General features: G+C 37.5%; 1 protein-coding gene across 3 annotated transcripts in view; it reads right to left on the bottom strand.

Moving 5' to 3' along the window:
• Positions 1–952: 952 nt before the first annotated feature.
• LOC112985818 (COMM domain-containing protein 10) overlaps positions 953–15,203 on the bottom strand; it is a 111,480-nt gene continuing 97,229 nt past the window's right edge. For all 3 annotated transcript variants that reach the window (XR_010385548.1, XM_064499927.1, XM_026104727.2), the window contains 2 exons: positions 2,155–2,214; positions 953–1,496 (listed from right to left, as the gene is read on the bottom strand). Coding sequence is in view for 2 of the 3 variants with exons in the window: in XM_064499927.1 (XP_064355997.1) it covers positions 1,458–1,496; positions 2,155–2,214 (99 nt within the window). In the remaining variant the exon portion in view is untranslated. The remainder of the gene's footprint in view (positions 1,497–2,154; positions 2,215–15,203) is intronic.

Genomic DNA, 15,203 nt, shown 5'->3' on the forward strand with positions numbered 1-15,203 from the left:
GAACAGTATCGTATGGTATTTCACTTAAGAACAAAGATAAATCTTCTTTTCCTCTTTGGTGCTTTTTTCTCATGCACTGTGTTTATGACTTTATCTTGTTCGTGACTATCTTCTAAATCTTTTCTATTATCTTACAGCTTCTGCAAACGGTCCAAACCCCTTCTTCAGTAGTTTAGAGTTGATAGCACAATCCCTAATAAAACAAAAAAAAATAACCCTCCACAAGCAGCAAACAGAGAAATCAGGCACAAGAGGACCTAGACACCAGCTATTCAAAACATGCTTTTGGCTATACTTAAGTCTTGTGTCAGGAGCAAACAAATCTCAAAACAAAACTGACCCAATGCTGCTTGCGTATTAACCATTCCCATTTGGGGAATCTGAAAGCAAAAAACCTTGCTCAAAGAATCCCTTAGGTAAGGAGAAAGACATGTTAATAATGAGGATTTTTATTTCCTTTCATCGTCTATTAGCCCAGAGCAGAAGAGTCACGTACTGCACCCATTATTAAGGTTCAGCAATGAAGTTGCCTGTCAATGACTGGCAACGAACGAGAACTAAGACTTTTACCTTCTCATAATGTCCTTGTACTTCCATTCATCTGGAATTAATGTGTGAAAATGACTAACGTGGCCTTTAAGTCGCTATGCTTTATTTCTTCTTTTTAGCTGTAAAAACACTGGTAGACAACATTAGGAAGGATCAACAAATAGCTTTCAGGAATCTGATTATCTTACTATTTCAGTGTTCTTTGTTATATACTCTGAGCTTTCTCCCCATACTTATACACCATATTACTTATGATTTATTGGTATGCATACATTGCTCAGAAGCCATACTTATTCTCAGTGCCAAAAGTAAACACTGAAATCACTGATGATGTGATTATTTAGAGAAACAAAGAAAGAACAAAGATAATGAAATAAAATTAAAATTGCCCAAACTAAAACAATCCATTTTTATATTCCGAATTTATTTTGACAAATTTACAATAAGCATTATCAATCATGTGAATAACAATTCAGAAAGACGGAGATTTCATTAGCTATATATTTTATTACTACTGTTCCTACTAGAGTTTTATATTCCTTTTATGTCTAAAAGATAAATTTTATTCCTGGTCCCTCACTAGTATGCAAATTTCCATTGGAATCAAACATCACATGTAACAGGACAAAAAAAAAATCTCTGAAGCAGGATAGCATTCTCTTTTTTTTCCTGCAAGTAAAACCATTCTTCACAAATGCTCAGAAAAACAAGAGAAAGTCCATTCGAACCTTCAGAACTCTTAACACACTCGCCCTTGGCTAATGTTACTGGTCTAAAAGGAGATAAGCCATATAATTTTACAGGAAGCAACCCACTGAATCCTTCAGCAAACACAGCTTGGCAATCTATCTTCAATTCAAAATAATGAGGTGGCAGGAGTGTGATGGAGAAATAAGTCTTCGAAAACATCACGTAAGGGAATCCAGCTGTGCTTGTATAGTCTCCAGCTATTTAAAGGAACAAAAAGAAAGAAAAAACCCCCCACTCATAAAATGTTGTTTAGAAACATGCAAACAGAAAAAAACCTCACATTCCAGTGTCTTCAACTATGCATACTAAATCTATTCATATAGCAATAAAAAAATCCTGTACTCATGAATATTTGTTTTTACATGAAGCCGTTAGAATTCATTGCTGCAGTTTAAATATTCAAATTTTAAAGAAACTGTTGTCTAAATAGTGCCTTTTTTTTTTTTTTTTTTAACATGCACAGCTGTTTTGCCGTGAATTTCCAATGCATAATAACAAGGTAAAAAAATAACAGAGTTCATTTTGACTGGATTATGAGCCTGGCATTTCAACCAAAGGCATAACACAAAGATGCTCCTTCCAACGAGCTCACTGTTAATCATCAGCTAGTCTTCCAGATCTAACAGCCAGGTATGCTCAGAATGACCCAAACCCTGTATATCAGTGTATTCCAACTCTGAGAGCACAGACTCTTTTTGAGAATGCTTTATATGATCAAACAAATCCAACAGCTTTAATTAAAACTGGATCCATTTTCCTTCCTGTTTCATTAGATCTAATTCATGTAGGCAATGCTTCCTGCTGAGCAGCATACGGTGTTTACAAAGAAAGTATAGTATTGTAAAATCTACAGACCTTGTTATAGAACTCAAACAGCTCCTGGTGACTAAATTCTGCAAACACTTTCTTCAGGTTCTGTGAAGGAAAAAGAAAAAGAAAGGAAGTAATAGGGGTACTTTTTTTCCTCTTTGAATAATTGGAATTATTTCAGGATGTGAGTTTAAGCTCCATGGAAGATAAAATGTTTGCACCACTTAGTTCTCTTTCCATTGATCACAACGTCCCTCGTATACGCATGTTTCATTTTAGTGAAGAAAACAAATCTACAGATACATCTATTCCCTTGCTGCAAATTATAATAATAAAATAACCTATAACAATGATTTTGTTACCTTATTTTTAAGTCATAGATAAAACTGAAAGATCATATTCCTTTTTCTCAGCAGTCCATCTAGGAGCTGGTAAATACCATTCTATAAAGACAAGGTCAGTAGTGTATTTGATTGAACTTGCACAGCCATTAATGTACTGCACCAGCACAGAGCTAATACTGCCATTCATTAATCTAACAGTTATGATCTTAGCATGCTGAGATTGCTACAGGCACTTGTGCACAGATTCAGCCAAAGTTAACAATTAACACAACAGCTTCAAAGCAGTGCTTAAACACTAAAAAAGCAAAATAACACAATTGATGGAAACTACTGTGGATAAAACAGATGGTGGTAATAATCTGCTGCATGCATATGCTGATGTCTGTGGGGAAGGGGGTTAAATTAAAATTTCTATCCTGCTTAACTTGCTTACATGAAACAGGTAGTTTAATGCCTGCCAGTTATTTCAATATAGTACCAATCTATCCAAACTGTTTTTAGTCTTCTTCCTTCTACTTTGCTTTGCCACTTTATTTCCTCTTAAGCAAATTTCTAACTACTACTGCACATCTTCTGTGTTGTTGCTAGACTTTCCAAGGCTTGGAGGCGTTCCTGAGGATAACAGTTGCACTTCCATAAACATTAACAAGACTCTGTGAAAACTGAGTCTGTGGACGTGTCTACTCACAAAAGTAGCATCGGTTGAAATAATGTATATGCACTGATTTTGTTAAACTGGTACCAACTTGATGTACCGCTTAAGTCAGTAAAAAAATGCTTGTCAACAATTCAGCTTAAATTAGCAAGGATGCTTTTGCATACAGACAAGGCTGGGGGCCAGATTCTGTATACTGTAGCAGTGATGCAAATCTGGATTTAAGTCAAAAAATGCCACTGAACTTGGTGCAATGAGTTCACAAAAGCGGCAGAAGTCCTGGGAACTCAGGAAAGGTACTGTCTGATGTTTGTTCCAAAAACGAATTATAAGACGCAGGAAAGGGATAAAATGACTGGGGCCAGCCTGTCTGGTGCAATTCCTCCTCCCCACTCTGCAGAAAGAAGGAGACTTTCCAGCAATTTCAGGAAGGCTACAAAAGCCTAGAAAAGGACCAGTGATTTGTATGAGAGACGAATCTTCCCCCTCTGGGAAGGAACAATGCAATTCTGGGAAGTGTATGGTGAATACAAACTAAAACTACCAGAGCAGCAGTTCTCTTTGCCATGATCCAGCCGATCCTCCCTCCAAAGAGCATAATGCAGTGACAGGGAAGTAAAAGCATTTTTAAGTAAAAGCATTTTTAAAAGCATTCTATCAGCTAAGAAACCAAGAGAAAGCAAACAAGTGGTTTCTTCAGAAAAAAGAAAGGGGACAGAGGAAAGACGAGATACATTAATAGCAAATGGATCTAGCGTTTCAGTCCGAAGGTTTGGCATTTGCAATTCCAGAAGGATTTCAGTGTTTGTCTGAATGGCAGTAATTAAAACTGAAAAGAGAAGGATCAGGATGAAAGGAAGATATCGTATATCTTAAAGTTGATCAGTCACAATGAATAAAGTTAGGGTCATCTCTTGCACGGAGTCTGTCCGAAGAGACTGATGGATTAAGCAGCAGCAGTTTGATGCTGCCTCCAGCAGCGGGGCAGGTTGGGCATCCCACACCTCTGACCAAGCACAGCTTCATCCACCAAACCTCATTTATCAGACTTCAACGTATCAATTAAGACTGGCATCTTCTGCTACCATTTCAGATCAGCAATAAAGATCGACTTCACACATATATACAGAAATTGAAAAGCTTGTCTTGAGTATTTTCCTCTAAGTACAGTAGTTATCAAAAGTTACAAGTTAGGGTAGGTAAATGAAAAAAGCATGGTCCTTTTAATTCAGGTTCCTTTTTTAATTGAAAAAAACAGCATGCTTTTATTAACAGGCTGAGATCTCTTTTCCCATTACTACTTCGGAGTCACAGTTTGATAGCTCAGACAAAATTTATGTTCCCCTGTGGCAGGCAAATGCCTGTGGAGATCCAAAAGAAAGCATGCAGTCTAAAATCTTGTGCCAGACTATATTTTTGCTTTTTTAGGGTTTTTGATGGGAGAAAGGTTATAAATATAACCGAATCTTTTATGAAACATGTTGTGCATCTGCACAATCCTCTGCTAAAACAGAATCATTTCTGTGTGGAAAAACATGGCACGTCTACTGTAGCCCTTTAGCAGAGAGCAGTGCCACAAAGAACAGTGACAAACTGTGGCACTAGCTAAACATGCCATTTTTAAAATAGTCTATTTCTTACTGGTATCAGGGCCTTGAAGAGGGTGCCCAACAATCATTATTACACAATTAGGAGTTCCTATCTAGACCACAAAACCATCATATCCAAACTAGGTCCCTACAAGGAAAACCTACACCTGAGCAGGCTGATTGGCCTCACATTTTTAGCTGACATATCTGTTATTCACTTATTTCCCATCATCTGTGTGAACACAAGCAGTTAAATACAAACAACCATAATTAAAACATATTGCATCACAGGACTAGGTTACAATCCAGTTCTTTAATTAATCAGTAAAACAGTACTAAAAAAAAATCATGGTGCAGATAGAATATTGCTAAAGCCACCAGAGTAGGCAAAATTCCTCATTTATTTTACGGAATTTTGCTCAGATAAGGATACAAAATTACAAACTGCAATATTTTTTCAACTATATCATGACTAAAACATAAGGCATAAGAATACCATTTTCAGCTTACTGACTTAACTAAATGTTACCATGTGCAGATAGAGTCTCAGCCTACTTATGAAAAGTAAAGCTGCCTTCTTATATGTACATACATAGGTTTTCGGATGTTGTCTCTGACACAGTATGCATTTCCCAAAACGTAAATAAGAAAATATCAATTTGCTGGACATCTAACTTCTTTCCTCCTTATATCAAGTGTATCATCTGCTTTTCCTCTTTCCTATTTCCTCCCCTTCTAGTCCTCCCCTTCACTCTATTCTTTCCTTCATTTCTTCCACCTCATTTTCCCTTTGCTATTATCTTCATGTGAAAGACAACTAAAGCAAGTTTCACAGTTCATTCTTATTCTCACACTCAGTCACTCTAAGCCCTTTTTCAAGTAGATCCCAAACTTTGGCCCTGTGGCTGTAAAAGCCCTAGCTTCTCCTTTCAAGAGCTTTATCCTTGACAGTGACAGCTTCACAGCATCTGAGAAACATAGCTGCAGAGAGATGCTATTCTTATGAAGACAGTGAAATCTCTCAAATACCTAACATTTATTGTTTGGACAGCCTGGAAAACATGGAGACAGGCTGTTTGTCTGATTCAATATTCGATAGGGAGCGGCAGGGACAGCGCTGGAGTGATACGTTTATTAATTAGCATAGCTAAAGAGGTGGTTTGCAGCATTTTCAACTAAATAAAGTTGCTGTTAAGTTCAATGTGCTCATCTGCTGTTAATCATGACAGTACATTTACTACTGGCGACGGCTGTACCAACTGAACGCTTTGCGCAAGACAAATCTTAACATCGCTGCTGGATCTATTTCAAAGAATACAGTAATAAGTTTTCTGAAATGTGATTTAACATATTTGGCCACATATCACTAGTGAATATGTGTTTAAGTGTTAAAATTAAATTTTAATGACATTTTGCCTGTATATATCTAGACGGAATATTATTTCATTCTGCCTCTTCTCTCATCCCAAAGATATATCAATTTACAATTTATAGCCTCTTAAGAATTTCTGTAAAATCCTAATAACTTTAATTGATTGAGGTTGTTTTCTCCTCTTCCCTATCTTCTCATTTACTCTGTAGGATCATTTATAAAAGCATAACATCTTCAACAGCCTCTAACAAAGCTGTTCAAAAATAAAATCTGTGTGCGTGTGGAGGGGGCAGAAAAGGAAATGAGGATAACGTCTTCCTGCTCTTAGTCAACATTAATACACTGTCCTACCCAGAAGAGCCATCCTGAATGTATGGATAATTCTACAAAATGACCGCAACTGCTAAATAGACATTTAAGCTTAAACCCACCAGAAGATAATTAGGTAAACTTTTAGCTGAACATAGCTGTCAGCCTAGATGGCACAGATTCAGCTACACAAGAAGTAAAGCAGAGTCTCCAACTTCCCATAGCCTTGGCTAACAATTTATTTTAAACATAAATACCTTCTTGCTGCAAAATGTTTCTGTGGAAACCATGCAAAAAATGTGTCTACTTAAAATACTGCAGAAAGCACAGGCAAATTCCTGGTTATAATCAAAGGGCTTTTTTAATTCTATGCTCTAGATATTTCTATTTTACTATACTACTGCAAAAGCCTTTATTAGTAATGACAGAGTTTTGCAATCTTATTTATTGCCCAGCCTTATTCCACACACTTAACTCCCCCACCCCACACACGTTCCAGGAGTTATAAATAACAGGCAAACTTCTGGGTTTAAAGCTAACTTCAATATGAAAAATTGATATTGCTGTAATAGTTCTCAATTGCAAAGCTATAACTACTTTTACTACATTGCAAAATAAATGCCAAGCACTCTGAAGCAAACAGATGGAGAGACAGGCTGGTTTGTATATCTAAATGTCTACTGATAATGATAATGCTATATGACTAAGTACATGTAAAAAAATCAGAGTATATTCAGTGAGGTTTGTTAACAGTAACTAAGTAGAAGCAACACAAATCCCACAGTCTCCATATTCTAAAATAACCTTCAACAACTTCTAAGTTAGGTTTAAGAGAGGAAAATTTTCATATTTACTTTTCATTTTCCAATTTATTCCTATTAGATAGCTTTATATTCTCAGAAACAATGAGAGGATATGGATAACTAAACTAATAAGTTTAGGGCCAAATTCAGATGTGTTCCTAAATAGGCCCCAGCCGATTCTGAGCAGTCTCCATTTCCCTGGGGACCTATCCATGTCGGTGCTACATCAGTTCAGGCTTCCTTCAAATTTCCTTGCGCCCTGGAGAACGAGGCCTTTGCCGAGGCACAGACAGATGGGAAAAGGGTCAGAAGTTGTGTCCCACAGAATTTATCAGCAAGTTTAAGCTGCTTGGACAGGAAGAACAACTGTAGCATGGTGAGAAAAGCAGATGTGTTAAAACAGACCAGCATCACTTTAAGGCACACCTGTTCCTTATCTATCTGAACATAAGAGACAGCAGTTAAGACTTCGCTATATTCTTCGAGCAGTAGATGGATGCAATTCAGCTAACGGATTCAACAGAACATCGGGAGTTAAATACCAACTTAAATATATTCCAAATTTCACTTCTTTCAATCATCAAAGAATCTGACCTTCAAACTTCATTCTTCTTCCAAGCTTATTTCCATTTGCAATACCAAGTAATTATTTTCTTAGAGGAAAAAACCCCCATGCCTTATGACAGAATTATATGCATTTTCAAGTGTCAGTGTGCAACATCTTTCATACTAACCTCTCTTCTCCTGATCTGTATGTTAAGATTCAATTTGTACATAAACTGCATTCTCTGTTTTCAAGGTACATTTTCCTTCTTCTTCTTCTTCTTTTTTTTTTTTTTTTTAATATAAACTTTAAGTATTCAGACTCCTTGAGGTCTTCAGGGAGGTCAAACTCAGAAGCGTACTAAGGATGTCTTTCCTTCCTTTGCAATGTATGAGTAAGCTCCCTACCTGAACCTCCGCGTTGATTCCTGAGATCTATTCAACATGTTTCTGAAGATAGGTGAACTGGAGATACATACAGATAATCTGATTTGAGCAGACATGGGATCATCTAAGCATGCACTCATGGAAAATATCTGTAACAAACTCATTGCACAGTCTGGTAGGGAGCCAGCAGACTCTGAAGAAACTTGGAGACATGCAGAAATGCCTTACATACTTCCGAAGAGCACTTCTATTTTCTCTCCTCCTTTTTCCTTCCACCCTCACACAAGTATCCAGTAATGGCTCACTGAACTGGCACAAAGCTGCAGACGACAAATGGGATATAACTCCTAGAAAGACCTCACAGGCTGGGAAGACCACAGAATGCTAGAGGCAGACAGATGCCTTTCTTCACAGTAAAGGAGAAAAATGTTTTTAAAAATCAAGACAATCGCCTTAAGGTAAAATCCTACGGGAAACAAAAGACTACAGTTTTCACCTCAACACAGCTAGTCAGAGTAAATACCACCTTGGTAAGCAAGAGGGTGACAGTAAAACATTTTTTCAAATAGCTATATCTAGGCAGCAGTTTTCTTTGCCCTGAATGTACCAGGAACTTACATCCCTACAAATAACATCCAGTTAGGATATGGGGTTTTTAAAATAATTATTTTGCACAGAAAAACTCTTACTTGTGAAAATGGGTGGTAATGCGTATCAGCACATTCCTGTCAAAAGAAATATTTAAAAGCAGGTCTTTTGTATTGATTTCCTCCCTTTGTGATCCACATATAAGAAATGGCTCACAGATTTATCATGACTCATGAGAGTCTGACTTTCTCCTATACCTGTTCCATACTTCATATACATATGTGCTTCCTTTTTTTGAAGACTACCATATACAGTGCATACAGTTCATTACTGATTGTGCACTAGCATCCACATGGGATTAATCACTAGGAGTTTAAAGCGCACAGGTGGACCAGTGTGGATCACTGTAATTTTAGGATTCCATAGGAAAATGTAGAGCTACAATTGCCAAACATAATATCCAAGAAAAGATGTATTTGAAAACTGTTAGTTTAATTTGCTAAGAGGCCTTCACACACTTACCAAGAATACCACTGATTAATTGAAGGAACACAGGTCTTACTAATAACAACACTCCTATTTTATCTCTCACTTAATTTTGCAAATTATATTCTATTCCTAATATCGCAGAAAGCTCTTCAAAGGACAACTTGATTAGAAATTTAAACCAAACATAACCCTACTTCCTACTGAACTTCATTACATCAGGTATGGGGAAAAGGGTCTTTGGGAAGACATGCACATCTTAATTGTTGCATATTGCTTATATAACCTGTAGTTTGAAAGAACTGGAATACACATTTTCTTCTTCTTCATCCATTACTTTACTTTGACCACTAAATCACTTTATTCCTATGAAGAAATTTTTGTGGTTTTTTTTGATCTTTCACATTATGGCACAATGTGTTTGGCACAGAAATTACAGTATGCAAAAATTCAGTTCATGAACAGTCCAAGGAAAACAGGGGGTTCTCTTTCTGTGTTTGATTTATTTCCATCAGGGCTGTCACGTAAGTCTTCAAACATCAAAGACCAGTGAGTCCATACTTATATTTCTAAAGATATCTCACATCAAGACTGACACAACAGTGCTACCCTGAATGATAAGGAATTCACTTTTCTTCCTATGCTTGTGCTCAGAGAGAACAGGTTTTTAAACTCCCTACGTGTTCCCAGAACAACTACTGCTGGCTCCGTAAATGTTCTGACCTCACCTATTTGCCAAATTCATCACAGCCAAATTCATTTTGCACAAACTGCACATTAAAGAGATCTCACGTAGGCATAGCTGTGACATATTTCCATTCCTTACCCAGGATAAAAACCCAGTTCCTGGAGGCTGTGAGAATCGAGCGTAAATATTATCAGCAACATTAGCCCAGCATTTGGCATCTGAAAACTTAGATTATGGGCTCAAACAGCAAACATTGCAACTTGGAAAAGTATCTTCGGAGATGGAAGCTCAGCCCTAGAGCGTCTAAGGCAGACTAGATAAATTTTACTACATAAAGATGTATAATGCTTTGAGAAAGCTCAAATTGTGATTCAAACCACTTAGTAAGCCACCCATCTGTCTCAAGTAAAAGCCAGATAAAATCTCCTGTATCTGGGGGAGGAAATTCGGATAACTGAGGTCTGCATCCACATCCAGAGCAACTGCTCTGACAGGAATTTTGTCTGGTATCATCGCGCAGATGAACATGACTTCAGGAAGGCCTTAGATGAATGGGAGAAGCTGCTATCTTTTTGTGGTGTTTTTTTCTGAGTCTACCTGCAACATTGCAGTACTGGAAGGAAAAAAAAAAAAGAAAGAAAACCCTACTGCAAAAAAGCATTTTAGTTTTACCACAAAGAGCCTTTCTTCACCACCAGAAAACCTGAAACCTGTTTCTACTGAGACACAAGAAAAGAGGTTGGATAAAAGACACCAGCAGCGAGAGGAAGTATCTAAGGAAAATCAGATCCAAGTGAAATCAATGTAACTGATGTGAAAATATCCTTTTTTCAGAAAGGCTTCAGTATTTGCAAAATGTCAAGATTAGATAATTTGTAAATTAGTTCTTTTCTTTCTGTTTGGGATGGGTCATTCAGACTAACACCAATTTGGATTTTGTGGGGCAGACAGGCAAAGACAAGATGAATTTTTTTGTTGTGCTAAAAGGGTGTTAGTGGCTGTCAGCGAGCGTATCTTTGATCTCTGGGCAAATAGCTCCAGCAGCTAACACCTGGGTGCCTGCACACACACACATCGCTGTGCTGAAAGCAACTGGAAAGCCGTGGGGAAGCCGGGGGTGTTAACTAGCAGCCTGGCCCTCCGGGGATCAAAGGCAGAGCTCCTGGCTAGCAGGGCTGCCTGGAAGGTGAGGTATATTTTTGCATTAGGAAATTGCCTCCCATTTCTCCTGTATTCTGAGAAATGGAACAGATGTCCCATTTTTGCTGTAATATGCATGATTTACAAATAAATATCAGACTCGTGGCCAGTACCTCCTTGCTAGAAGCCACCCCAGCAAGGCCTTGAACCTGGGCCACCCCTTTGGCTCAAGGCCATCCTGACATGAGAGGGTGGTCAAAAAGACATTGCTGCGCTGAGCACATGACACAACCAAACACCAGCATCTCTCCAGTAACACAGAACAGCATTGCTTGAAGAGCTGCTGGAAGAGGCCTTTGAAAGCAAAGTTTTTCAAATTAGACATAAAAGCTTTTCCTCTTTACAGAGGTTTAAAAGACTAGATGATCTTTTCTGATTATGACTCTGTAAAATCAAGACTGACTCTTCATTGACTGCAAGTTAGAAACAAGAAGACAAAAACATTTTTTTTTTTTTTTTTACTGAAGTAACTGCAGTGTAACAACCCAAAATGCAAGAGCCATTGCTGGCTCTATCAAACAAGGAGGAAACGACCTCTTAATTAGGAAGCAATGCACCAAGAGCTTCTCTCTCTCAGTGTGTCCCTGAAGGTTACACACGTTCTAATGATGCAGAAATGAGCCGTGCACATTCTGGACTACGAAATTTCAGTGATCTTTTTCTTCTTGCTCCACTACTTTTGCTGCAAAGTTCTTCAAAAACGCAATGTAATGATGTGGTGTGAACTCTTACTGCTTACACAGAAAATCGGACAGAGTGGTAAGGACGGAAAGCACTCCAAGTGCTGTGTAAGTGTTCTCACAAAATCAGACCACTCATCCAAAGCTTCCTTTAAAGACAGGAGATTAATATAAATATATAGGTGGTACCTTCCCGGGGAAGAACAAATACTTCTGGCTAATGTTACCAATTTGAAAGAGGGTATCAAATCCTTTTTCTCCTCAAGTCCGTGTGCTGTTTCATTACAGTTCACATGGACTGCTTTAGAAGAGGGTGAGCAATGAGTGGAATACAGTATTAGACTTGGATTATTCTATAGCTAGCTGGAATACAGTACTCGTGCTGGCTACAATGTTCTCAGCCAATATCAAAACCAGGATGCTTTTTATGTTTTTCTCTCAAAACGAAATCCATTTAACTCCAAATTGATTACATTTTTGTCTTACAATCCAGCACTGCAATATGCAAAACTGTGATGGTAGAACAAGGAATAAGAAGTGATATTATATGGCGTAATATTTTCATAAAGATAGATGGGAGTTTAATTTTTAAAATATGCTTAAATATCTTTCACGTTCATACTTTTTAACACAGAAGTTTCTTGAAGGGGCATTTTAAAATTTTGAAACAGATCAGTTTATAAATTCTGTCTGCATGAAGGATTTCATAAAATAATGCTTAAACTGATGCTTAAGACATTAAATCATTTATTACAAAAGATACTGAAAGCTTGTAATTTGCTTAACATGTTGTCTATACTAATGAATAAAGAGGTCAAAAGTGTAATATATTGGTTAGTCATTGATATTTAGCTTTGCAATCTAACAAGAAATTATGAAACTTTTAAAATAACCTAACACATTTCCAGATTCTTTTTATATCTTCTTTTATTTATGGAGAGAATACTAAGAATATTGTTGCTGACTATCAAAGGTTTTAGATTTAAAAGAAAAATATAAAAGTGCAGGAAATGCTTTAAAATATTTTCTCTTGAAATAGTATTTATGTGCTACTACAGAGAAGAATTTAAAAGAACATTTTTTTTCTTTTGGTCAAGACAGGATTTTCAATATATACGTTCTCTTAATATAGGACATTATTTTAAAGAGAAAATTAAATTATAATACTTGCAGTACACTACTCAGATTAAAATTATGTCAACTAATAAATAGCTTATTTTTAATACTGACTTTCAATATGTTCAAGTCCAAAACAGCTACATTTTCTCTTTTCAAGCCATATGTAATGTGGTGATGGTAAAGGGAACAAAGAGAATAATTATAGACAGGTATGGTAGGTTAAAAAAACCCTAATTTCTATCCTGAGATAATAGGTTAGACATAACAGTTACTTCCCCACTGGTTAAATGGGGACTGTTCAGTCTAGCTTTCCTTTATATAACAAAGATCTTCCAATAGTCTCAGAAAAAGCTTAGCTATATCTTGAACCATCTGTAAGTTCTCTTCTGGGTTATTATACCTCTTCACTGTATGAATAGCCATACATAATAAATTGCTTTGTCTTGAATCTGCATGATGACTTTCTGATGCCACATACCATCTTTTCTCAAAAGGAAGTTTCTATGGCTTTTGCACTTTTTTTTTTGCTAAGCACAGTGAGGATGTCAGTGAGACTGAATTAGCTCAAGTTCAATTTAGGCACACAACAGAGACAAAACAGCAACAGAAAAGCTAAAATTCTTCCCCTTTGCTTACTACGACACTCCAGAAAAGTCATCCTTGAGGAAAGTGATCCCTGTATTTCGTCAGTCAGGGATCAGCGTTCCTTTACCTTACCACACAGGGTACACACGGCAAGTTCAGACAAACTGGAGTACTGCAGTCAGAATTTTGATGCATTATATCCGCTACGGCATACTGTCAGTTAGCGTGGGTTCTACAATTTCCTAGAGCAAAAAGGAAATATTACTCATAGAGTAATTGCACCTCTTCCAGCTGTGTCTCTGCAGATCCCACTGCAGGGATACATGCAGCATGGTATGCAAGACTGGATTCTTCACAGCCGTGGCATCTTCTGGAGTCATGTTGCTGAGCTGAAGAGTATAAAGTTCGGGGACATTTATACCACCTCTTTGTTTCTCTGCCAGTGCAAGTGCCAAGCATCAGGAGTTCACATAAACATTAGACGCCCCGGCTTGCCCTCTGCTTATGTGCAAAAGGCATCTTGAAAGTAAGTAACTTTCCTTCTCCTTTGAGCAACTGTCTACAGTGATTGCGTTGCTGACAAACGCAGCCCGTCTTGGAGGTAGGCAAGAAGTTCTACCTAACAGAAGTCTGCTCTTTCAAAGGTCACAGCCAATCTAAAGGACTGGGGCAAATATGGGAAAACACAGAGGTGAGCTCCTCATTGCTAGTAACAAATGATGAATGCATGCTGCTCAAAGAGGTAGTAAAGGTGAGGAAAGTTAAGAGTCTAATGAACCCCAGTGTGTCCAGGAGGATGTTTCCTTGCTAAAGCATAGCAGGGATGTTTATCATCTTATGCTCATACAGACAACCTTTATTGGAATGTCAGTCCTCCTCTCAGTCCTCCTGCAAAACATAACAAAACCATCTTGCTTAGGCTTTAATTGATTTCCTGCTATTTAGGTGCCAAGACAGTGCTCTAGCCGCATGCAGTGTATAAAAGCATGTGCTGACTGGCAGAAAAATAAACTGGGAAAACAAATGGTTGACAGATACACTGATTAAGCTGGTCAGAAGCTTTGGCTGAAGCCTCAGTGTGACAGCATTCTTATTTCCATAAGATAACTCATAAACCATATTAACAGCATCTCCTGTCTCTTACTGGGGAATGACAGAATTAACGGTTAAATACATATGTGAAGAGAGACGCCATGAGGTTCCAAGAATGAGAAAAGTTTTGTGATTGCTGAAAAGCTAAGAGGGTAATTCTGTAGCCCTATGTGGAAGAATAAATAACCAAAACTGCAACCTGGTTGCTTTAACGAGAGCTAATGGTCCAATACATTTGGAATCATTATTTGAAAAGGATTAAAACACTATTGTGTAGGAGAACCACTTCTATTTGGATTATTTTGTTTGTCTTGCAGCATGCTTGTGACTTTATAAAAACAAAATTATTTTGCACACATCAATTAGTCAGAAATAGGTTAGGCAAAGGCAATGTGGGTACAGGGGTCTTCCAAGGACTATGCAGATCCAACAGTTAAATTGACAATAGATGATTCACCTCTCAAACTGGTGAATGTAGCCTTTATTCTTTGGTTGTTTGATGGCATTGATTTTGTTGATTCTGAAGCCTACAAAGATGTTAAAATCTAAAATGTTAGAACACAGCCTGAGACCTTAAGAGGAACAAATGGCATTTCTACATCAGCAGGAACTTTGGTTCAGAGTGAGACGTTGGATTCGAACTGAAATATATCT

This window comes from Dromaius novaehollandiae, chromosome W, assembly GCF_036370855.1.
Source record: "Dromaius novaehollandiae isolate bDroNov1 chromosome W, bDroNov1.hap1, whole genome shotgun sequence".
NCBI classification, from domain to species: Eukaryota; Metazoa; Chordata; class Aves; order Casuariiformes; family Dromaiidae; genus Dromaius; species Dromaius novaehollandiae.